We start from the raw sequence: 22,788 nt of genomic DNA, 5'->3' as shown, positions 1-22,788 counted from the left end.
AGAAATGCGCAAGCCCGGAATCGAACCGGGGGCCCAACGATGGCAACGTTGGATTTTACCACTAAACCACTTGCGCGCTTTCATGATGGCTTGAGTTTGGACTTTCTATTTCAGCTATCTATTATTGAATAATCTTTTCAATTATTGCCTCCACATTTTAGGTCGGTAGTAGGGTATTCAAAAGTTCGGCCGGGACATACTGGAAACATTTAAATTTACATGCTATCCCCACTCTACCTTCAGTGGTATTTTCGGGTTAAAACCAATATTATTTACACACATAGTCCATGCCAAAAGATTGACTTATAGAAAATGAAACGATATCATCCTCAAACATAATAACTGTGACTTTTCTAAACTCGAGAAGTTAAAATACGTATGGTCGTGGCCTTGTCATCCTCCTTATTTCATGGTTGGTATGCTTTAATACGCTTATGTGCTTACTTCACGTGGAATTCTATGAAAAGAAAATATTTGCTCTTCTTGTACCGTCTTATAGTAAAAAAGCTAGCTTGGATGCTACATTAAACTGATCATAATTTCGACCACATATAACTGGGGTAAAGTGGTTTTGTTCGGCAAACTTAAATATAGTGGTATTGAATGGAAAAAAAATTTTCAGATTGTTCGGAAAATCTGTATTATACCAAAGTGGCCTCATCTCATCGTTTTTTAACTGGTAAAAAGATACTGTCAGTACAAAAGATTAATATAGCAGAAGTTTCATATCAATCATTTACTATCTCATGTCTAAAATAGAAGAGCTGCAACCATCCGATACTGATGATCATTCCTATTCTAGTACACCGGGAGATGTATTTTTAGCATTTGTGGACGCACCTGTTAAAGAGAATGATGAAATATTAATTGAAGATAGTTTTATTGGTGGTGAACCTAAGTGGCTACATCCGGATTCGGAACCGTCTGCTGAACTATTGAAATGTGGTGCTTGCAAATCAACGGATAATATGAAACTGCTACTGCAAGCTTTTTCGCCGCTAGATGATGAACAGATGGGGGCCATACAACAACGGATCGGTATTGATAATATGAACTATATCAATCCCCAGGATGACAGAGTATTATATGTCTTCCTCTGTACCAAATGTCAAAGGAAGGGCAATTCAGTTCGCTGCATCAGAGGACTAAAGAAGAATAAGAACGTTGATAGTCTTTCTGAAAAAATGGCGTCAACTTCTTTGGAAAAAGATTTCCAAATTAATCCCTTTGACTTATCAAACAATTCGGAATCTAAATACAATGCCTTTTCAAGCAACCCATTTGGAGGTGCAAGTGCTAATCCTTTTGGAGCTGATAGCATTAATTCAAATGTATCGCAAAACAAGGAAGAAGGGAAAAAGAAAGAATCTGCCAACATTTCTGCAAAGGCAGCGAGAAAATTACATGAGTTACAAAAGGACAAAGAATACGATGAAAGTAAATGCTTCAAAAGTTATTTGTTGTATGTCGAAGAGGAAACCTTTAAAAATAAAAAGCCAGCTCACTTGCAGCTGCCAAAAAATTTAAAGATCGATAAAGAGGCATTGGATTTGACAGGAGACGAGGATCTCGAAAAAGATCCGGTCAAGTTGGACCCTAGAACAGAGAAATTATCCAAGTTTCTTGATGATGACACATTTCAAAAATTTCAAGAGGTCGTTGGGTATAACCCATTGCAAGTATTACGTTATGACTTAGGCGGAAAACCCTTACTATACGCTGAAACAAAAGTTGATATTTCAAGCACAGTTCCAGTACCTGGCTACAACCCATCAAGTCAAAGAATCTTTGAAATGCAGTTGATGCCAAAAATGATTTTTGATCTAGAAGAAGTAGTGTCTGTTGATAATGGAATGGAATGGGGTACTATCCTCGTTTTCACTGATGTTGAAAATTATATCCCTGAATTTGATGAACATGGTGTCGGCTATGTAGAAGAATGTGTAAAGGTTCAGTGGGAATCGAGAACGTGAATAAAGGACCCATTTTATCCTCCATGAATTTTTGATAACTGGATAGTTTACAAGTATTTACATAGATTATATACGTATTATTACATATGTACAGTTTTTGTGTGTTTAATTTCCTTTATATGTCGATGCGCTCTTTGTGCATTTTTTTAGGTTCAATGATCTTTCATTCAAAGGGATTCGATTGGATGTTCTTATTTACAAGTAACGAGGAACCCTCACATTTTCATAAACCAGGATCCTATCACCTGATTTGAAACCCTCAAACCCATTTTCAAAAGTAATCCCACATTCATGCCCCTTTGAAACTTCTGTTACATCATCCCTATTGTGCTTCAAAGTTGAGATTGTTCCATCAAAAACGACATCGTCGTTGGGACCTCTAACTACCTGAACTAACGAGTTCTTTTTAATGATACCATTATTTACTTTGCAACCTGCAATTTTAATAATTTTTTTCTTTAATTTGAAGTCAAAAATTTCACGAACGTCAACAGTTGAAACTATTTTCTTTTCAAAGATGGGTTTTAGATTTTCAGTTAATGTTTCAGTCACGTCTTCAATTAATTTATAGATAACATCGTACTGTTTTATTTTAATGCCGGCTCGATTGTTGATCACCTCACTCGGCAAATTACCCAAGTTGAAACATAGAATTGTACTATTTGTTATTTGCGCCATCTTTAAGTCACTTTCCGTAGGTACACCAACAGAAGAAGAGATAACATTACATCTCACTTCGTCATTTCCTAAGGAGGAAATACTTTCTGAAACCGCTTCTGCTGATCCAGAGACATCACATTTGATGATGTAATTGATAAGCTTAGGACCGGCATTTTGTTCATGTTCTTGGATAGTATCCTCATGTTCCAGTTCCTTGTCTTTATCCTTATTAAAGTGATGCTCCTTGGCAAGAGCTCTTTCTTCATTTAATTTCTCAACGATAGAGGAGTTTTTTTGAACTTCAATAAGATCTTGCCTTTTACTAATGAATTTTTTAGCAATTGCTTCGCTCTTGACTTGAATGACTTCGTCGCCGACATGGGGTACATCTTTCCAGCCAAGAACCTCAGTAGCATATGATGGTGTTGCCTTGGGAATCGGTATACCTTTGTCGTCGATTAAATTCTTGATCTTGCAAAATGTGTTACCACAAATTAGAATTTTTCCCTTTTGTAGAGTGCCCTTCTTAACCAAGACGGTCGCCACATTTCCGATCTGTTTTCTAACTTGACTTTCAATGATCCAACCCTCTGCGATAGTTTTAGGGGAGTTTTCAGCCCTTATATCCATCACTTCACTTAATAGTACAATCGATTCTTCTAAAAGGTCCATGTTCTCACCAGTTTTGGCACTTATCGGGATCACCTGAACGTCTCCACCTATTTTTTCCACTGGAATACCTTGAACAATCAAATCATTGATGACTTTTTCAATTTTTTTTTCACGTTCTTTTGGCTGTGGAATTCTATCTATTTTCGTTATTGCAATTATCATTTCATTTCCTGAATTTTTGGCATGTTTTATGGCTTCCAATGTCTGAGGCATCACAGAATCTTCAACAGATACCACCAAGACAATAATATCAGTAATATTTGCACCTCTTTCTCTCATTTTTAAAAAGGCGGCATGACCAGGGGTGTCTAAAAATGTTATCCTTTTCCCAGACTTTGGGGCCGTTATTTGAAAGGCACCAATGTGTTGTGTGATTCCACCATGTTCTTGAGCAACGACAGAGGAATTCCTTAGATAGTCTATGATAGTTGTCTTGCCATGATCAACGTGGCCCATTATAGTCACCACGGGGGCTCTTTTGGCTAATAATTTTGGATTTATAGGAGACTTTAGCTCATCATAAACATTATCTAAATTTGTAGATGTTGAGAGATTCGGAAGGGCAAAGTTGTATTCTTGTAAAATCAATTCGACGTATTCTTTTGATAATATATACGTGGCTGTGATATTTTCGAAACCTAATGCTGTCAAATCTTTAATTAATTTTTCCACACGACAATTTAGTAAATTAGCCAATTTATTTACAGAAATATAGTTTGGAATAGAAAAATTGAGAGGCCTTAACTCTTTCTTGGAAGACTGGTTTCTTCTTCTACCCTTTGCATACCATCTTTGCTGCCAAATATTACGATTATGAGGTAAATGTGGTATCGGTATGGATTGCTTTAGAAGAACATTTATACGGGGACATGTCTTTAACCAGAATAATCCGTGTCTTCTGAGCATGATCTATTAGTACGCATATAGAAGTTCCTCCTATGCTAGAAAAGCGCGTGCAACATCAGATAAGGTGACCATGAGGGAGATGAACATGATTGTTGTAGGTGGTTAATTGATGTTCCTTGGTTATAATAATAAAAGAAGTTCGGGTAACGAATATCAAAAAATGACAGTAATATAACCTGAATGTTTAAATATTAGGAGGTAAGTATCCAGACAATCCTGCTCAAGAATGGGAAAGTTTATTGGGAACCAATAAGAAGATGCTCAATGAATGATCAGGTTATCCTTCTCATTGTACTTCTTCTCGCCTCTTTTAGTTGTTTATCTTTTGTTACCAAACCTCCACTTTTGCACATCAAACTATGTCTTTTGTTAACAAGGAAAAAAACTTTAGTGATAAATAAAATTGTCAACAATAAAAAATAACATCCCTTTACTTTATTATTTAACTAAACATATCTAGTTGCTGGTAAATGAATTTTTTATAATCTTCATACAAAAAAACACTTGAATTTCGTGCAGACGAAGATGGCCGTAACTCTGTCTTTACTGCAGTTGATTCGTCTAAAACTGTCTCAGCTATTAAATTCGCCTCACTTGTATGCAGTTTTTCAAATAAATCTCTTGGCTGTGGGGACAAAGTCTCGAGCAAGAGACGATCTCCCATGTCTATCACCTTATAGGTGTCATAATCATTCATCTGATCCTTTTCCTGCAAAGAAAAAGTTGACATATTGTGTCTCAACTCTTGCAGTGTCATTTTAGACAACAGAGCAGGAAGCTTTTGCCTAGAATAGCTCAAAGCTTCACAATAATGCGTTGACCTTCGGGAATTTTCAAAACGTCTTCTGGGAGAATTAGGAACAGCACAAAGGTCTTGGAAAAACTCTTTAGGTTCTGGTGGTTCTTCCAAATTTATAAAATCGGCGGCATGAGGACAAGGCGATAGTTTTGACATTCTATCTGCGGGCACTATGTATATGGTCTTCTTTTCTCTACCTGAGAGAATAAATTATTCTGCATTAAAGCGGGCAAAAACATGTCGATGACACAAACTATAGGGAAAAAAATGCATAAAGTTGGTACAAAGCTATCTAGTCATGGGGGAAATAAGGGGGAAACTGTAGCAAGAGATTGGTATCTATGTCTTTCTTAATACAAGTTTCTTGTAAGACTTGATAGAAATCATTGTTATACCATTCCCAATCGATACCAATTAGGCAGTTATAGTATGTGCGTAATACTTGATTCAGCAATTGCAAGGATAAATCTCTCACCGTAAAATCCTTGTCCCTCACAGAATATCTCGCGATAGTGGGTAGAATATCACCTAACATAGAGTAATCCAGTGGAAGTAATTGCAGCAGCAAAGAGATAATTGTTGTCCTCAAAGTCACACCTTCATCAATTTTTTGGGTGAAATTTCCTGCTTTCAATGTATCAATAAAAGATTTATTGGTTTTCAGATGAGGTAGTATCAACTTGATCAGCCGAAACTGCTCACCACGGGTGATGTTATTTGAATGGTTTTTAACCAATAGATGATCAATTACCTCTATTGACAGTTGTAGGACAGACAAGTCGGAACAAGATTTCAACGACAAAGTGTGTTCCAGTGTATAAAAAATAACGTTCTTTCTCGTAAGTTTATTAGCTTTCACTTCATTCAAAATTTCGTTCAAATCGACGAGTTCCCCACCGTCAGTGGGCAATTCTGTCGTCTCTTTCGAGAGAATTTTATCAATTAAAAATGGATTTATAGTGATTTTAGTCTGTAGCTCAACTAATAATTCAGAAAAGCGCTCCTCTTGAGGATAGTGTAACTCAGCGAATATTGAAAGGATTTTGTTCGTTTCTGTAATGTCCTTGGTGAGCTCGTCATTTTTTTCAAGATTTACATCATCTGCGTCCTCGTTATCCGTATCACCGTTATACATATTTTCATCATAACCTTCTGACATGAGTTCGTCGAGGTATGCTTGTTGTTCAGAATCGTTGTCTGAAGCAAATCCATCGTCACTGTCGACCAAATGGCCGTCACTGTGAACACTTTCATTTTGCGTTCTTGTCAGCGAGTCGTTTAGCATAATGAGTATGTCAAACAAACCCTTTCTTAGCTGGCTAATGGTCGAATCTGACAATAGAGGTCTATTATCCTCTAGTCTACGAAAAGAGAAATATGGATGGAAGTTATGGATTATTTCCAGAACATCTTCAATGCTACATTCCTCTACTATTTGTGAGGGGAGTAGAACCGGTAATAGATAATCAGTAAATAACTCAGCGACTGTGGGGCCAAATTTATACCATATTCGAGAAACTACTGATAATGTATTGTATTTCATTTTGGGGCATAGCTTTTTCAGATCCGCCGGATGAGTTAATTGCGTGGAAGTCAAGAATAGTTTTTCAGTAATCCTATCAATGCTTTCATTTGTACTCGTGGCAGAATAGTCCTGAGCAATTGAAAAAACGTCATTCAAAATGTCAAAGGGCAGTGTGACCATTGCTGAAGAACATGTCGCGTCTGAAAAGAAGCTGAATTTTAACAATAGGTTTAGGGACTCTATGTAAATTAACATATTACTTTCAGAAAGAGAATGTGAAAGCTGAGCAGCATCCACATCACACATATGCCTTTTCATTTCAACAATAAATTTAGAGATAAACTCAAATGAATTGTTTACTGGTTGGTGATAGTCTAAATGAGGGGCGTTTTCAATTTTTTGTAAAATATTCCTTAGCGTCTCAATCAAAACAAAAGAACGATTTGCATGAATAATGCTCTGGTTCAATAAAGGGTCACATATCAAGCTTGTTACCCATCCCACCTGAGTAGCAGTAGAGTTGCTTATCATAGAAAGAACCAAATTAGGGAACACTTGAAATGACACTAAATTAAGAATTTCCATGTCTTGTTCTTCGACCAATACTGGGAGCAGCAAGTCGTTAATAAGAGAGGCCAGCTCATCCTCCATATCGTTAATTTCAAAGTTCCGCCTCAAAAGCATGTATTTAAGGTCATTATCTCTAGTGGAGCGATATTGCTCAATTAGCTTACTAATGGGCAGACTCATTACTAGTGATAGTAGAAATAAGGCTAAAATATAGCAGGGATAGAGCGTACACTATTTTTCCTATAATTTATATGACATAACATAAGTTAGCCTTTGAAATATGCGAAAATCCCGTAGAGATGATCAATAAATGATTAATACAAAAGGACTATAGAAGGATAAGAAGCAAAAATTCAAAAAAAGAAATGCGTCACAGACAGGATTCGAACCTGCGCAGGTAAAACCCAATGCCTAATTGCTTTTCTGAGGAAATAGCAGGGCATCGCCTTAACCACTCGGCCACTGGGACACGATTAATTGTACTAATGTGGAACAGTATTCCAATTGTAGTTACAGGTGAAAATCTTCAAAATATCAGCAACACATTACTGTATTACAATGAAAATAAACGGTACCATTGACAGCACAAAACCTGCATCTTTTTTCGATGGGATCAGCATCTCCTACTACTAAAAAAGAAGAATACATTGCGAGTTTCAATCACTTACAACGAAGTGGATTTTCGCGCCATAAGAGCCAGTCATACATTTGAACAATGGAACACCACTACAATATTAGAAATACCACCTCCCTTCTTACAAAACCACAATAGGACGGAAAAATGACAGAGGCTGTGGGATTCTGGGAGAGTGTATCAGATGACGAATCACAGGACAAAGGCTGTATGGAGGTACATAACACACCGAGTTCCGATGAGAGCCCACTAGTTCAAAGTTTGGTGTCCTTTGTGGGATCGTGCTCCATCAACCTACTCCTACCTTTCTTTAACGGTATGATGCTCGGCTTTGGCGAGCTATTTGCTCACGAACTCTGCTGGAGATTCAATTGGTTTAACCATAGAAACAAGGGGTATAAGGTGTACCCAGAGTCGCGCAAAATAGCAGCACTAAAAGAGATTTCAAGCCCTGCCACGGGCGCCAGGGCCGCAACCAAGTTCCTTTAAACGGTTACAAAAAGCATTGACAACCGACATATATACATACACGCACATACGGTAGATTATACCTAATTACATAACTGCCACTAATTTTACTGGCCATAAAGCTAGCCACGGTATTACCCTCAAACGACCCCGTCTTGGGCGATAATCCCGCGGTGAAAAATTATTCGTTGAATCATCTCCAAATAAATGGATCAGTCATTGCCACAGTGATGAACATGAGCAGCGCAGCTTACTCAAGCCTGCGCATAACATACGCTATCTTTACCACTATAGATAACATACAATGTTGAATTTTGCATCGAGAGCGTCATGCGTGACAAGACGTCAAGCAAGCTTGTACCTTGTCAAAAATCAAGGCCCCAGATTAATAACTTCCACTACTCCCTCGTGCCATTGGCCTCTGAAGGCGCAAGAACTACAGCCCTACTATCCTTTATCTTTGAGATTTTACTCCACCGATAAGACTAAGAGCGTTGCAAAGCCCGTGACTTCGACATCCACCGATGCTCCTGCCAAGCCCAAGGAAACGCTTATGGTCAAAGTGAAGCATGCCTTGAAACATTATGTTAATGGGACGAAGCTTTTGGGTTACGAACTCAAAGTCTCTACTAAGCTTTTAATCAAATTTGCTCAAGGTTACGAATTATCTAGAAGAGAGAGGAACCAGTTGAGGAGAACAATGGGGGATGTGTTTAGATTGATTCCCTTTTCAGCGTTCCTTATCATCCCATTTGCCGAATTATTTTTGCCCTTCGCTTTGAAACTCTTCCCTAATTTGCTGCCCTCCACTTACGAATCCGGCAAGGATAAGCAGGCCAAGAGAAATAAGCTGATCGAGATCAGAAAAAAGACATCCGAGTTCTTGCATGAAACTTTGGAAGAATCCAATTTAATTACTTATAACACCATCGAAAATGCAGAGAAGAAGCAAAAGTTTTTAAATTTTTTCCGGAAACTTTACTCTGCCAAAGAAGGTAAGATTATGACTTTCCAACACGATGAAATTAGCGCCATTGCGCAAATGTTTAAAAATGATACCGTTTTGGATAACTTGTCAAGACCTCAATTGGCGGCAATGTCGAAGTTTATGTCATTAAGGCCATTTGGTAACGATAACATGCTTCGTTACCAAATTCGTTCCAAACTAAAGGATATAATGAACGACGACAAAACTATCGACTACGAAGGCGTTGAAAGTTTATCGCAGGAAGAGTTGTATCAGGCTTGTGTATCTCGTGGTATGAAGGCGTACGGTGTGTCCAAGGAGGACTTGGTCGATAATCTAAAGGTTTGGCTAGAATTGAGACTGAGACAAAAGATCCCATCTGTCTTAATGGTTTTGAGTTCCACATTTACCTTTGGAGGGCTTCCAAAGGAGAACTATTCAAAGGCCTTTTCACCGCTAGCTGAAAAAAAGGAAACAAAAAGCAAATACGACGACCTTTTGGATCTGTACTACGATGGTATATTACAAGTGCTAAGTTCTATCCCAGATCCCGTTTATAACGTGGCAAAATTAGATGTATCTGAATCGAAATCATCCGCTGCTGAAACTGAAGCTGAAAAGCAAGCTGCTGAAAAGAAGGTAAAGACGGATGAAAAACCGGAGGAAACTGCTATACCGAAGGGAGAAGCTGCCGCAAAAGATTCTGTTGTAGCCACCACCGCTTCTGTGGTTACTCCTAAGCTAGTCGTGGTTAATGAAAGTGCAGAAGCAGCTAAGACAGAGACAAAGCTTCAGGAAACAGAGAAGGCGGAAGCCGCCGAATCTAAGGAAGCTGCGGAAGCTGAAGAGAAGAAGACCTCTGATGATAACGAGTTCAAATTGAATGTTTTGAAGGAGCAAGAAGAACTAATAAAGAAGGAAGAAGAGGAAGCTAAGCAAAGAGCTTCAAGAGAGCACGTCTCCGACGATATCAACCTAGATGAGGAGGAAGAAGCTAAATCTGTACCTCCTATTCCGGCCGACCAAGCTGCGAAGACTTCTGTCATCAAGAAAAATTAATACTAGATCATAGCCTCAACGAAAAGTAAAAAAACTGTAGAAAGAAAGAAAATTGTGACACCTCTACCGATCGGTTTCTCTTTAGCAACAAGGCCAGAAGATCTAAGAAAAACATACGTGATGGCACAATCGGCGACCCTTCAAAACTAAATTATTATGCATGTATATAATAGACAACCTATCTAAATTATCGCCTTTATTTTTTTTATAAAAGAGCAAATTGTCTTTTTTTGTGAAGGCCACGAGGGTCCTTTCACTTATGACTCCTTAATCAGCACCTTATGAGCTGGAATTTCATATATCGGCGATTTTTTTTCATCGGCTATGCACGCATTGAAGCTGCTCGAGAAAAATTAGTAACATATGGAGAAAGCAAAAAGCGTAAGAGAGAAAGTCCGTCGCCCCACTGAGAAAGCAAGCGCCGTTGTTGAATATTCCTCATTTCCATTTGTACTCCAATCTGTGCACAACGTCGTAAGAGGCTTGAACTTCACTCAAGGATAGTATCAATAATCTTTTATTTTTCTTTTGAAATTTGCCCTTCTTCTTTTGTTGAGCCGTTATCAAGTAGATCACCAATTGGAGAACATACAAGAACACAGATTTTATCATTTCTATACGCTTTCAATGGAACATGGGTCAACGAAGGTCTGTAGTAGCAGTTAGCGTAAAACCCAAATGCTTTAAATTAGGGCATAGACAGGGCTCCACATCTTCGACGTCTCCACCTCCATCCTCACCGGATGTTAGTATAAGTACATCAGGATCGCCAGCTGTTAAGTTGTCTAGGAATTGGGAGTTGCCACAGCGGCTAAAACCGGGTCGCAAACCAAAACCAAAACGTGGAGATGCATCAGCTAACAATAATGCTTCATCTAAGATAAAGAAGGCTCCAGCTTCCAATCAGAATGACCAAATGACTACAAAAGATAATGGGAACGAAGATGCAAATAGTCACCTAGGAAAATCTGATGATGAAGGCAACGAAAGTGGTGATGAAAACGGTGTCGATAGCGTGGAAAAACGAAGGAGGCAAAATAGAGATGCTCAAAGGGCGTATAGGGAACGCAGAACAACAAGGATCCAGGTGCTGGAAAAAAAGGTCGAGGTGCTACACAACTTGGTTGATGATTGGCAAAAGAAATATAAACGGCTGGAATCTGAGTTTTCCGACACAAAGGAAAACTTACAAAAATCAATGGCATTGAACAATGAATTGAAAAAAGCCTTGCCTTTGATTGTCAATACTCCATTTCAGCAACAGCCAGAGAACCAGCCGGACAATCCTATTTCGATATTAGAAATGGTGGAAAACTTTAAACCAATGGGCGCTGTCAATCTGAAAAAGAGGAAAGTTGAAGGATCTTTGTCAACATCTCATATGCCCACGTTATTAACGGACCAATCTTTATCTGAGATTGATATAGCCAACGATTATCAATATCTGAGCGGCAGACAGTTTAGTTCAACGAATTCATCCCTAGATGACCATGCAAATTCACCTCTGTCTTCATGCAGCAGCAGTAACAATGTGTATGTAGGTAGCGGCAATAAAAAACTCAAATGTTGCGGGAATAAAGATGCCATGAAACCGATAACATGTTGCAGCCAAAAGAATAACATAACACCACCCCTCATCCCCGGTTGCTGTGCAGATAAGAAAGTAGGACCTGATAGCAAGAAAAAGATATCGAAATGCTGTGGGGACAAAGAAATCGAAGACAGTGACAATAAACCCATCACTAGAGAGGATGGATCATGGATACCTGGAAGCTGTAAACAATGTAGATCCGACCCCCATAGTAAGAATTTTTGCCAATCACTTTCGAATAAACGTAGTTCAAGCTCCTTCCCTTCCAACAGTGCGTTGTCAGCGGATCTAAATGAACAACAATCTGACGTGAATTACAATTCAATTAAGCTGCCCGAAATATGCTCCTGCAAGAATGCACCAACGAATGCGGCTTCCGATACAAAGAAGTATCTGCCGATCAGTTACACATACCAAAAAATCCGTCAACATATGCAGAAAAATAAAAGCATCCAAGAACAACTTAATACTGAAGATTCAGCTTCGGTTTCATCAGCGTTAGAGAACCTTGCATCTGGATTGAATGTTCGCGGGCAGAAAGTAGAATTGCAAAGCATCAAGGATGCATTACACAAGATGGATAAAAACGTCTTGGAGTGATACGCTCTGAAAGAAAGAGAAAAAAGAAAAGTGGAAGCATAAATAGTGCATATAGGTATATATAAATATATATAAATTTTTTAATAATAATATTAATGATGTTTTTTATCTTAAGAACCTAAAAAGTAAGCAGCGTTTGCTGAATAATTAAAAACTGTTTGGTAAAGAAAGGAGATAAAAACTCATAAAACCAAGTTATAAAGTTCAGCCAAAGCACGGAAAATCAAAGGAATTTCGATAATCCCGGCAGCACCTTTTGATTTCGAAGACGATTGGCTGGACGAAGTAGCAGATGCGGCGGATTTTACCAAGCTAGTTTCGCTAGCGGAAGCGGAAGAGGAGGACGCCTTTGAAGTTGAGGATGATGATTCGGAAGATGAAGAAGCAGAAGAGGAAGATGATGAGGAAGCAGAAGAAGAAGAGGCAGAAGAAGAAGAAGAGTCTTCGTCGTCTTCTTCGTCGTCGTCGTCCTTAGAATCACAGCTTTGTTGCGTGGCAATGCCGGTTCCCATAGGAGAACCTGCTCCAGACGTGAAGTAAGCAGAAGCAGCACTTGGCATAGCAGGCAAAGTATTATTAGCTTCCCAGACACCCTTTTGGTAGTCAGGACATGTAGAATAGTTGTTGGAAGTACTGTAACCACCATCACCTTGTGGGTTGGAGACTTTACTGTATTCGTTTTTCAAGTTTTCAAAATCTGTTAGCTTGGTGACTTTGTCTCCATCAATTTGAACCAGCCCATAATTGTTAGTTTCGTTGGAATATTCGTAGACTAGTCCACCAGAGAACACAGAAGACATTTGAGTAGAGTAGATAGCTTCAATTTCTGTGAAAGGACGAGAACTCTTGACTTGGTTACAACCAAATTCACTTAAGAAAACAGGAACAGAGTAATCTTGATATAACTTCATCTTGGTAGAATAGCCCGATACCACAAATGAGGATTCGCCACACCAAGAATAGTCATTAACACCAAACATGTCGATTCTAGCATCAGAATCATCACCGCAGTTGAAATATTCAGCAGCCAATTGTCTGTTAGCGACGATATCAGCAGCTGAATAACCTACAGGAATTTGTCTGTATTTTCTAGCCTTGATGTATTTCTTCATATCTCTGACGACCGCCTTGACGTAAGTAGCAGTATTGGTAGTATTAACGCTATTGATGACTTCGTTACCGGCAAAGAACCCTAGAACGTTGTCGTAATCAGCAAAGGCATCAATCGAGGCAAATACGCTTTGTAAGTAGTCTGCGTTATAGGAGCAAGCTGGATCGTAACGAGAAATAGCACTAGTGGGTGTGTTGACATCCAGGATCAAGTATATACCGTTTTCCTGCAACAATTTCATACAATGAGAATGATCTTGCGAGTTGTCCACCGTATAAACTCTGACAGTATTTATCCCTAGATCCTTTAGAACGGGGATGTCTCTATCACAGATAGAAGCGTCTGCTAAGGGATCAGTTAAGTTAGAAGAACCACCAGGCTGGTAGTCGACACCACGGATATAAAATCTTTCACCAGACTCCGAATTAAAAAATGCATTGCCTTTGACTTCAATGGAGGGTGTAGAAATGTTGCTGCCGCTAGCAGCCTGAGCCAAACCAGCACTCAAAACGAAGGCACTTGTAAGAGAACGTAGTAACATGGCTATTGAGAGCTGTGTGTGTAGCGAGTGATATATAATATGTTTGTTACAGCCCAATGTTTACTTTTATATACGAAATGCAACACTGTCAACAGATCAGTTCAGGGACCTGCCTATTTATAGTATAAGCAAAACAAAAGTGAAAAATTTCCTGCGGAGTTTTTTTTCCTCGAGAAATTGTGAACAAAAGAAAGCAAAGACACAGAAGACGATAAGATAGAGAAACAACGAGGAAAAGACAGCAATGTTGAGGTGTGGAGGGGTTGGTGTGCTGCCAGCTTAGGAAAGGAACTACTAAGGATGCTTACAAAAGCTCGTTACATAAACGCATAGTATATTTCTTGTTAAATACACAGCGGCCAAGTAGTGGCAGCAAGAATGTAATGGATGATACATCTGCAGGTTTCAAGGCCATAACTAGCTTACAATGTAATTAGCGGATGAGGTATTGTGGACGTTAGAAGTAACGTCGGCAGATCCAAGCTAAAACACGAGATTAGATTTCGGGTAACGGAGCGTGATGATTAAGAAAGACCAGGCTGTGTGAAAAGGCCACGTAGATGACAGAGCACATATTGGCACCTATAATAGACCATTTTTCGCATAGTTAGGAGTCCTCGACATTTAATATCACTTCTAAGAAAGCAAGCTTAGTATGGTCCGGATTCTTCCCATAATTTTGACCGCCCTGTCTTTGAAAGTAGTAGCGAGTACAATATCGCATTTACCTATACCCTCAGTGCCATCTGGAGGCCAAATTATGTCTGCAGACGATATTCAAGACCTGGAAATTTCAGGTAATTCGATCTGCGTTAACGGTCGCTGCTATCCTAAGTTATTTGAGCCAGGACACGATTGGCAGCCCATATTGCCAGGACAAGAACTACCTGGCGGCTTGAATATAAGAATTAACATGGAAACTGGTCTAAAAGAGGCAAAACTAAATGATGAAGAAAGTGTCAACAATAATGATAGCCATGAATTAGTTATTTCCTCGGAGGACACGAAAGCATCGCCTGATGACTACGAATTTTCCAGCGATTTCAAAGAGATGAGGAACATCATAGATTCTCACCCAACTTTATCTTCACATGACATTTCCATATTGGAGGATAAGTTTGATAGAATAATGGAATTCGCGCATGATTACAAGCATGGCTACAAGATTATTACCCATGAATTTGCCCTCTTGGCCAACGTTAGTCTCAATGAAAATTTACCATTAACGTTAAGGGAACTAAGTACCAGAGTCATTACCAGCTGTTTAAGGAATAACCCCCCTGTAGTCGAATTCATCAGTGAGAATTTTGTGAATTTCAAAAGCAAAATAATGGCCGCCGTGTCAAACCTGAATGATTCCAACAACAGATCCTCCAATATCTTAATAAAGAGATATTTATCTATTTTAAATGAATTGCCCGTCACGTCTCAAGATTTCCCCATATACTCTACGGTTGTTTTACGAAATGTATATGAAGGAAACAATAAGGACAAACAGTTACAAATAAAAATCTTGGAGTTGATCAGCAAGATTTTCGAGGCTGACATGTACGAAAATGACGATACAAATCTAATTTTATACAAAAGGAATGCAGAAAATTGGTCACCAAATCTGCAAGAATGGGCAAACGAGTTCCAAGAGATGGTCCAGAACAAAAGTATCGACGAACTACATACAAGAACGTTTTTTGACACCCTTTACAACTTGAAGAAAACTTTCAAAAACGATATCACTATCAACAAAGGTTTTTTGAATTGGTTAGCGCAACAATGTGAAGCCAGGCAATCTAACTTGGACAACGGGCTCCAAGACAGAGATACTGAACAAGATTCATTCGATAAGAAACTCATCGACAGCAGACACTTAATTTTTGGCAACCCCATGGCTCACAGAATCAAAAATTTCAGAGATGAACTATGATTTTCACTGTCATTGCATATATAGTTTAATGTTAATAATAATTTTTTAAATCAATATTTCGTGAATCTAATTGAGTATATATATCCGCGTCTAATTTTTAGTTACTTCATCCAAGAAAGTCCCATCGTTAGCCAGTCTATTTCTAAATTTGTCCCACCATGTATCAAACCTCTTGATGGGCACGTTTCCCTGAGCATCTAAGAACCCAGATAAATAATTATATGCATGCTGTACGATTTTCGCGGCCAATTCTTGTGTCAATGAAGGGTAAACTTGTGCCAACTGCCCCGCTGTGGTAATATTCCTAATTATTCCCAGGTTAGGTCTTGACAAGACCAATGAGCTGTTCTTTTGTGCTTCCGCATTCATGCTGGCCCTCCACTCCTCTAGTTTCATCATTCCTTGTTCTCGAGGCTCAATGGAAATACCGATAATTAATTCTGATATGTTGTTACTACTACTTCCATTTGTGTCAGTAAACGAGTCATTGGCTCCTGAACCGTCATCTACATCCATGTCTATCTCACCTAATCCATCACCAGTATCCGCAGTCTCTTTCTTCGAGCTCGGTATCTGCACTTTGAATATGGCACTAGGTTTCTCACCGCTTAGGTAACCAAATAATTTGAACTCTTCCTGAGGACTGAGTTTGAAGTAAACTGTAGCTATATAATCCTGGGGAAAGGTGACATTAGGTAATATAAACAGTGTTATATGCGAATATAATTTAGGTTTCGTTCGAGAAAGGACAATTGTATGCTGTAACCCATTCGAATTGGGGACTTCTACTGACAGTTGTAATGGATTTCCTGAAGCAATTGCAGCAAACATTCCTTTATTCTCTCTCACTCAAATATTTCTCGTCAATTTTCAAACTCTCAAATTTATTAAACTCGTTGTTTTCGTTTCTATACCTTAAGGGAGACAATTTGACCTATTTTAAATGGAATGTAGATCCCTCCTTTTATCCTTAAATTTCGCTTTTAGTATCCGGTTCCTGTATAGCTCTTCCAGAACGTTCGGTCGGCTTCTTTAAGAAAATTCAATTAAACTCAATTAAACTCAATTGAATTCAATTATAATGACAAAGTAAACGCGAACAATAGTTATTAATTAAAATATGTATATGACGTATTTACATGACTCTATTGTATCTAAATTATTATTTTTTCCTTTGCAAGAACTCCAAACCTTCGGATAGCCTTTTGTTACTCTCCTTGATGCCCAGAATATCTATCATGGCTGCTATTTTGGCACCTGGATGGCATCCTGCAAGGGCAAACCTTATTGCCTGGTACGTGACTTTTCTAGGGAAACCACCCTCATAATACATCGTTTCCACCATAGATTCCACGTCTTGAGCATTAGTGCCTTCTTGAAACTGTCCAAATTTCTTTAATAACCTAGCAATGTGGGGGCTTTCGTTCTTGCTTAGAAATTTCGCGACAGCATCATTATCATCGTACTTGGGCTTGTCAAAAAAATAATAAAACTCACCAGAAAAATCGTTAATCTTGGGTAGACAACTGCCACAATTCAGTAAAATTTTTGCTATTTTTTCACGGCTAATGGTAGATGTGTTATATCTGGATTCCAAAGCAGGCATAATTTCGTCAACAAGTTTCCTCAAAGTCGAAGGATTAGATATTCTTTTTTGCAAAAAATGCTTATTGAAGAACCACAGTTTTTTATCATCAACTTTGGCATTTCCCTTCGTCAAACCATCCAGATTAAAAAGATTCTCCAATTCCTCCATTGAAAAACACTCGTGCTTTTTCGAAGCCAGATCTCTTGGAGGAGACCAACCAAATAGCGCACAAAAGTTAATCAAGGCCTCCGGCAAAACTCCTTGCTTTTTCAAATCCAAGATAGACATATCACCTTTTCTTTTACTCAGTTTCTTATCACCAACAGTTGTCAATAAGGGAATGTGGATAAACTTTGGACAAACCCACCCAAATGCATCATATAAGGCGATATGTTTAGGCGTAGAAGGTAGCCATTCCTCACCTCTTATAACATGGGTTATCCCCATCAAATGGTCATCTACAACATTTGCTAGATGATAGGTTGGTAACTTATCAGACTTAACAAGAATAAGATCGTCGTACCGTTTATCATTGAAGTTCACTTGCGGTTGAATATTGATTTCTCCATGTAAAAGATCAGTAAATATTGGATATCGTTCCGGCGATTTAAACCGTACAGTGAAGGGCTTTCCTTGAGCTAGCTTAAGATTCACTTCTTCTTCCCCTAGATGCGCACAACATCGATCATAGCTTGCCATCGATGGAGGTTTCAATTCCATTGCCGAACGCCTCAAATCATTCAATCGCTCCTTTGAACAAAAACATCTATACGCCATCCCAGAAGATAGTAGTATTTTCACATACTTGTCATATATCAGTTTCCTCTCGCTCTGCTTTACGGGGGTTTCGTCGTAGTTTATGTTACACCATTTCAAAATATCGTAAATGTTTTCTTCTGCTCCATCTACTAGCCTCTTCTGGTCTGTATCCTCCAAACGAAGCAAAAACTGCCCATTGGTATTTCTTGCCAGCAGATAATTGTAAAGGGCTGTTCTCAGTGACCCCAAGTGTAAAAATCCAGTTGGTGAGGGCGCAAACCTAGTTCTAACAGGTAAAGAAGGATGAATGTTTTCCTTTATTTTTTTGGATAATAGGGATTTCTTCAATGGGGATAGGCCCATGCCCTTTGTTATTTTTGAAGGTGAACAATAAGACCGTGTCGGAATTTTCAACAGGATCATATCGTTGCTCCAGAGTTCTTCCGCACCAGATTAGATTTTTTTCATATACCTATTGGCTTGCTTTAATGTCTCGTGATGAGAGACTAAAAATTACTTAATGCAACTTTTCTTAAGCGCGCCCCATTGAATTAATTGTTTATTTAGTGGAGGTTTTCATTTATGGGATAAGACAGGAGCCATTATAAGCCGTTTTTTGAGGTTACGCCAAGCGTCTTGGTTAATAAAAATATTTACATCTATATATGTATATTTATATGCAATAATAAAAGGTCTAATCAAACGAATAGTTAGAAGTTTCGCCGAAATGTATCATCCTCGGATCATCAGAAGGGTTTGGAATCCAAGAGCCGGCCATGACACAGTGTATTCTCATCTTCTCATGATAATGCAAGCCGGTCAATAATTTTGGAGTGATTAAAAAATATTGAGAAGTGTTTTCAGCACACGCGTTCTCAACCATAGCTTTATGGACAATTCTTTCATTTCTTGAGTCCATACCTTGGTTGATTTCATCCACTACCCTGAATGGGGCGGAGGTAAACTCTTGCAAAGCAATCATGTAAAGAACTGTAGAGACAGCTCTTTCACCACCTGATTGCGTGTGAGAATCTAATTTTTTTAATGGCGCATTATCTCTGAATTTGACCATGATCTCTATCTTCCATTCAGCATAGTCCTTTGGCTTTTCTAGACGAACTGCACCAGCACTCCCGACATTGTTAAATAAGCGCGCAAACCTTGCCGATATTTTTGATACTATATCATCCAACTTGGGTTCCAGAAGTGCATGATCTTCTTTCAGTTTAGTTCTGATGGTCTCCAAATCTCTAGCTTGCTGAGGAACTGTTTGCTCCAATTCTCTCAGTTCGGCTGAAACCTGATCCAAAATTGTTACGGCTGATTCGTCGTGATTTACCATAGCTATCTCCGATTCTAATTTATCAAGAACATCTTGAACGAATGACAAATTGAAATTCCCATCTTCCTCATATTTTTCTGCTACCTTATTCAATTTTTCCTTAGTGTGTTCGTCATAACACCTAATTTCTCTCATCCACGATTGAAATTCGATAGTGTCCCTCATTTCCTTTACAAATTTTTTCTTATCTTCATACTGACGCTTTAAATCAGCCTCCCTTTCATTGAAAAATCCAATCACATCATTCATGGAAACGTCCATATTTTGGGCTTCAAATTGAAGGATTTGGGAGCTCATTAACTCCTTCTGACAATTCTTTAAATTCTTCATCGAGGAAGCCATTTTAGAAAGCAACTGTGATTGCTTGAGTAATAATTCCTGAATCTGATCATCAATATCTTTAATCTTTTGTGATACATCCTTCCTAGCTTCACGTTTTAGTTGATCCAATTTTTCTTGAAGAGATTCTATTGTGCTTTTCCTCATAGTATATTTCTTACGAATCTCATTTAATTGATGAGCTTTTCTATTGATATCGTCATTTTTTGACGCCAACTCAGATAGTTCGTGTCTATAGCCACTCTTCTGGTTTGACAATCCATCTAATGTGGATTTCCGATGGCCGTATTCGTTCTTTAAGTTGCTAATTTCATTCTCAATTCTAATCTTCTGTTCATTTGACATGATTGACCCCTGATAGAAATTGGTTTGTTTTATACTAACGTCAGTGGGGAAAACCTGCTTACTACCATATGCTGATTGCTTAATATCGACTAGCCTATTTCCATGAATAATTCTTTTAAAAAGAATTTTACCATTTGGTCTTGGTTTAATCAGCTTCTTTATCTGGGCAGGCGTCAATTCCCTTCTGGACACTGGTATAGTATGAATTTTGTTAGTTTGACAAAGCATTCTCATAACTCTCTTATCACCGGTAATAAAATCAGACAAATAACCCTCAAATCCCAATTCTTTAAGTGTTTCCGCTGGCACAGGAGGGTTGATGTCAGCATTGGATAGTTCCCTCAAATTGACTTTGAATTTATCGAGAATTGGGTTCGCAAACAGCTTGTAAGAATCGGAATCAACAACAGTTAAGGCCTTACTTGTATTATAATCCACACATTGAGCTAAATATGCAGCAAATTGAGAGTTAATGGCAGACACGGTAATTATCGGTGGTTCTAGAATTTTATCTTTCATTTCTGCATGCTCTCTAACCATCAACACAGCATCACGAACCTCCTTTAAATCCTGATCTTGATTTAAGATTCCAATTTTATCAGTTGTGGTAAGGGATTTAGTCTTGCTTTCCGCTTGTCTCTGTATACTTCTCATTTCATGATTAATAGCATTCGCTTTTGCATCAATTTCGGAAATGCGGTCCCTGATCTCCCCTTCTTTATTGATGATCTCTTTTCTTTTGATGTCTATATCTTCAAATACACTTTTTTCAGGTAGATGAGTCTGCGCTAATATGTCTTGATTCCTTAGTAAATCTTCCTTTGTACCGATAATGGTGGCTTGTAATTTCTTAGTTCTGCCTCTATAATATTCGTTCTGATTTTTCTTTTTGACGACCTCATCCCTTATAGTATTAAGTTTTTCAAAGATTTCATTAACCTTCTCTTTTGCTTTCAAAAATTCATCGTTTTTTAGGGAACACTTCTCCGTTAGTTCTTCAACCCGGTTCTCTAAAGTTTTTTTGGTATTTGCAAATGGTTTCTTATCCTTTAATATAGCCCTCAGATTCGCTTTCGCTCGTTCGTATTCTTCTTTATAGATGCTCAGCTTTTCCTTATGGTCTTTTACTTTCACATAAGGTAATAATTGAGAGTGCAACTCAATTTCACCCTTTTTCTTTTGAAAATTTCGTAAAGATTCCACCGATTTACGTAGTTTATCACTTTCTTGTCTCAAATGAACAATTTTGGATTTTTTAACATCGAGGTCTTTTTGCAAGCTTTGCTCGTTTCCTTGTAGCTCTCTTAATTCTTCCAGCACATCTAATAGGCTTGCATCGATTGACCTTATAGTTTCCACTAATAGTTTAACTGATTTAAGGCGAGCAAATTCCTCCACACGCTCTTGGGATAAAAATTGACAGAGATTATCTAATTGAATGTTCAGATGACCAACTAAAGTTTTAACCGCACTTTCAGATACCTGGTAGTCATTTATTAGATAATCTGATCTCCTCTTAGATCTAGTAATAATTCTAGTAATCTTTATTGTTTCATCACGTGCGTCTATATGTTCAATATCATTAATTTTGGGTGAATTTTTCAAAGTAATTTCAATTCTTGAAACATCCTGACCATTTTTGATGAAATCTTCCACTTTTTTACTTCTACCAATGTACTCTGGTTTACCAGCCAATCCTAAACACACGGCGCATACAAAGGTAGATTTTCCAGATCCGTTTGGGCCAATGATCATATTTAAAGACGGTGAAAGATTAAATTCGGTCAAAGTGTAAGTCACAAAATCTTGTAAACGGATCTTAATAATGCTTCCAGGTTGGAAGGAAGATAAATCAGTTCCTGAGATTTTTACTCTTTTCGCTCTTGGCTCTGTTTCTTCACCATGATGTGCCCTTTCAACATATCTACCTAAATCTATCAGACTGGTCATACTGGAGATGGAGCTTCTATGTACCACACCCTTTTATTTGATACACTTCCTTTAAAATCACACACGCTAGTGAAATCACCTACTATCGGCATCTTGGCATCGTATGAAAAGGTAATGCAACGCGAAAGTTATCGCTACTATATAGCCCAGTCATCCTGAACGGCTTACAAGATCAACGGGATCAGCAAAGTGGATCTGTTGAAATAACCATTGACAGCAAAATGCTGTATACAAGTGAGGTTATTTACATCTACAAAGACACAAATATATATGAGAATTGTAAGAGGGCGTTACGAGGTGGAAAAAGTATAAAGAAAATGTTTCTTACATTAGTATCAGTGTAGCGGTTCTGTAAAGGTTAATCTTTGTTTGATTCAATCACGAAAAATCTGTTGCAAATTGCTACCTCTTTCATCATTCTAAAGTAAGTCTTTCTTTCCGTTCCCAAATTTTCAAGCAATACCAATT

The 22,788-nt window shown here is 38.2% G+C and overlaps 12 protein-coding genes and 2 non-coding genes across 14 annotated transcripts; 5 read left to right on the top strand and 9 right to left on the bottom strand.

The window, feature by feature from the left end:
* Positions 1-5: 5 nt before the first annotated feature.
* SPAR_Otrna6G lies at positions 6-76 on the bottom strand. The gene has a single exon. It is a non-coding gene; the product is annotated as a tRNA-Gly (tRNA).
* A 670-nt stretch (positions 77-746) lies between these two features.
* TSR4 (small subunit rRNA maturation protein TSR4) lies at positions 747-1,973 on the top strand (the record flags this gene model as incomplete). Its single annotated transcript, XM_033913239.1, has 1 exon — positions 747-1,973. The coding sequence occupies one exon, from the start codon at positions 747-749 to the stop codon at positions 1,971-1,973; it is 1,227 nt and encodes a 408-aa protein (XP_033769130.1).
* Positions 1,974-2,168: 195 nt separating this feature from the next.
* On the bottom strand, positions 2,169-4,211 carry IFM1 (translation initiation factor 2; the record flags this gene model as incomplete). The annotated part of the gene is made up of 1 exon (XM_033913238.1): positions 2,169-4,211. One exon carries the CDS (start codon positions 4,209-4,211, stop codon positions 2,169-2,171), a length of 2,043 nt encoding a protein of 680 aa, XP_033769129.1.
* A 442-nt stretch (positions 4,212-4,653) lies between these two features.
* On the bottom strand, positions 4,654-5,166 carry SPAR_O01240 (uncharacterized protein; the record flags this gene model as incomplete). Its single annotated transcript, XM_033913237.1, has 1 exon — positions 4,654-5,166. One exon carries the CDS (start codon positions 5,164-5,166, stop codon positions 4,654-4,656), a length of 513 nt encoding a protein of 170 aa, XP_033769128.1.
* A 136-nt stretch (positions 5,167-5,302) lies between these two features.
* LAG2 (Lag2p) lies at positions 5,303-7,285 on the bottom strand (the record flags this gene model as incomplete). The annotated part of the gene is made up of 1 exon (XM_033913236.1): positions 5,303-7,285. One exon carries the CDS (start codon positions 7,283-7,285, stop codon positions 5,303-5,305), a length of 1,983 nt encoding a protein of 660 aa, XP_033769127.1.
* Positions 7,286-7,473: 188 nt separating this feature from the next.
* Positions 7,474-7,574, bottom strand: SPAR_Otrna5S. The gene has a single exon. It is a non-coding gene; the product is annotated as a tRNA-Ser (tRNA).
* Positions 7,575-7,886: 312 nt separating this feature from the next.
* On the top strand, positions 7,887-8,228 carry MIM1 (Mim1p; the record flags this gene model as incomplete). Its single annotated transcript, XM_033913235.1, has 1 exon — positions 7,887-8,228. One exon carries the CDS (start codon positions 7,887-7,889, stop codon positions 8,226-8,228), a length of 342 nt encoding a protein of 113 aa, XP_033769126.1.
* Positions 8,229-8,511: 283 nt separating this feature from the next.
* Positions 8,512-10,233, top strand: MDM38 (ribosome-binding protein MDM38; the record flags this gene model as incomplete). Its single annotated transcript, XM_033913234.1, has 1 exon — positions 8,512-10,233. The coding sequence occupies one exon, from the start codon at positions 8,512-8,514 to the stop codon at positions 10,231-10,233; it is 1,722 nt and encodes a 573-aa protein (XP_033769125.1).
* Positions 10,234-10,867: 634 nt separating this feature from the next.
* SPAR_O01200 (uncharacterized protein) lies at positions 10,868-12,424 on the top strand (the record flags this gene model as incomplete). The annotated part of the gene is made up of 1 exon (XM_033913233.1): positions 10,868-12,424. The coding sequence occupies one exon, from the start codon at positions 10,868-10,870 to the stop codon at positions 12,422-12,424; it is 1,557 nt and encodes a 518-aa protein (XP_033769124.1).
* A 182-nt stretch (positions 12,425-12,606) lies between these two features.
* On the bottom strand, positions 12,607-14,076 carry GAS5 (1,3-beta-glucanosyltransferase; the record flags this gene model as incomplete). Its single annotated transcript, XM_033913232.1, has 1 exon — positions 12,607-14,076. One exon carries the CDS (start codon positions 14,074-14,076, stop codon positions 12,607-12,609), a length of 1,470 nt encoding a protein of 489 aa, XP_033769123.1.
* A 655-nt stretch (positions 14,077-14,731) lies between these two features.
* Positions 14,732-15,997, top strand: SIL1 (Sil1p; the record flags this gene model as incomplete). The annotated part of the gene is made up of 1 exon (XM_033913231.1): positions 14,732-15,997. One exon carries the CDS (start codon positions 14,732-14,734, stop codon positions 15,995-15,997), a length of 1,266 nt encoding a protein of 421 aa, XP_033769122.1.
* A 90-nt stretch (positions 15,998-16,087) lies between these two features.
* OPI10 (Opi10p) lies at positions 16,088-16,828 on the bottom strand (the record flags this gene model as incomplete). Its single annotated transcript, XM_033913230.1, has 1 exon — positions 16,088-16,828. One exon carries the CDS (start codon positions 16,826-16,828, stop codon positions 16,088-16,090), a length of 741 nt encoding a protein of 246 aa, XP_033769121.1.
* Positions 16,829-17,159: 331 nt separating this feature from the next.
* MSE1 (glutamate--tRNA ligase MSE1) lies at positions 17,160-18,767 on the bottom strand (the record flags this gene model as incomplete). The annotated part of the gene is made up of 1 exon (XM_033913229.1): positions 17,160-18,767. The coding sequence occupies one exon, from the start codon at positions 18,765-18,767 to the stop codon at positions 17,160-17,162; it is 1,608 nt and encodes a 535-aa protein (XP_033769120.1).
* A 271-nt stretch (positions 18,768-19,038) lies between these two features.
* SMC5 (DNA repair ATPase SMC5) lies at positions 19,039-22,320 on the bottom strand (the record flags this gene model as incomplete). The annotated part of the gene is made up of 1 exon (XM_033913228.1): positions 19,039-22,320. One exon carries the CDS (start codon positions 22,318-22,320, stop codon positions 19,039-19,041), a length of 3,282 nt encoding a protein of 1,093 aa, XP_033769119.1.
* Positions 22,321-22,788: the final 468 nt, after the last annotated feature.

Source organism: Saccharomyces paradoxus, chromosome XV, assembly GCF_002079055.1.
Source record: "Saccharomyces paradoxus chromosome XV, complete sequence".
NCBI lineage: Eukaryota > Fungi > Ascomycota > Saccharomycetes > Saccharomycetales > Saccharomycetaceae > Saccharomyces > Saccharomyces paradoxus.
The sequence above is the reverse complement of the archived record's forward strand: the minus strand, read 5'-3'. Positions and strand labels throughout refer to the sequence as shown.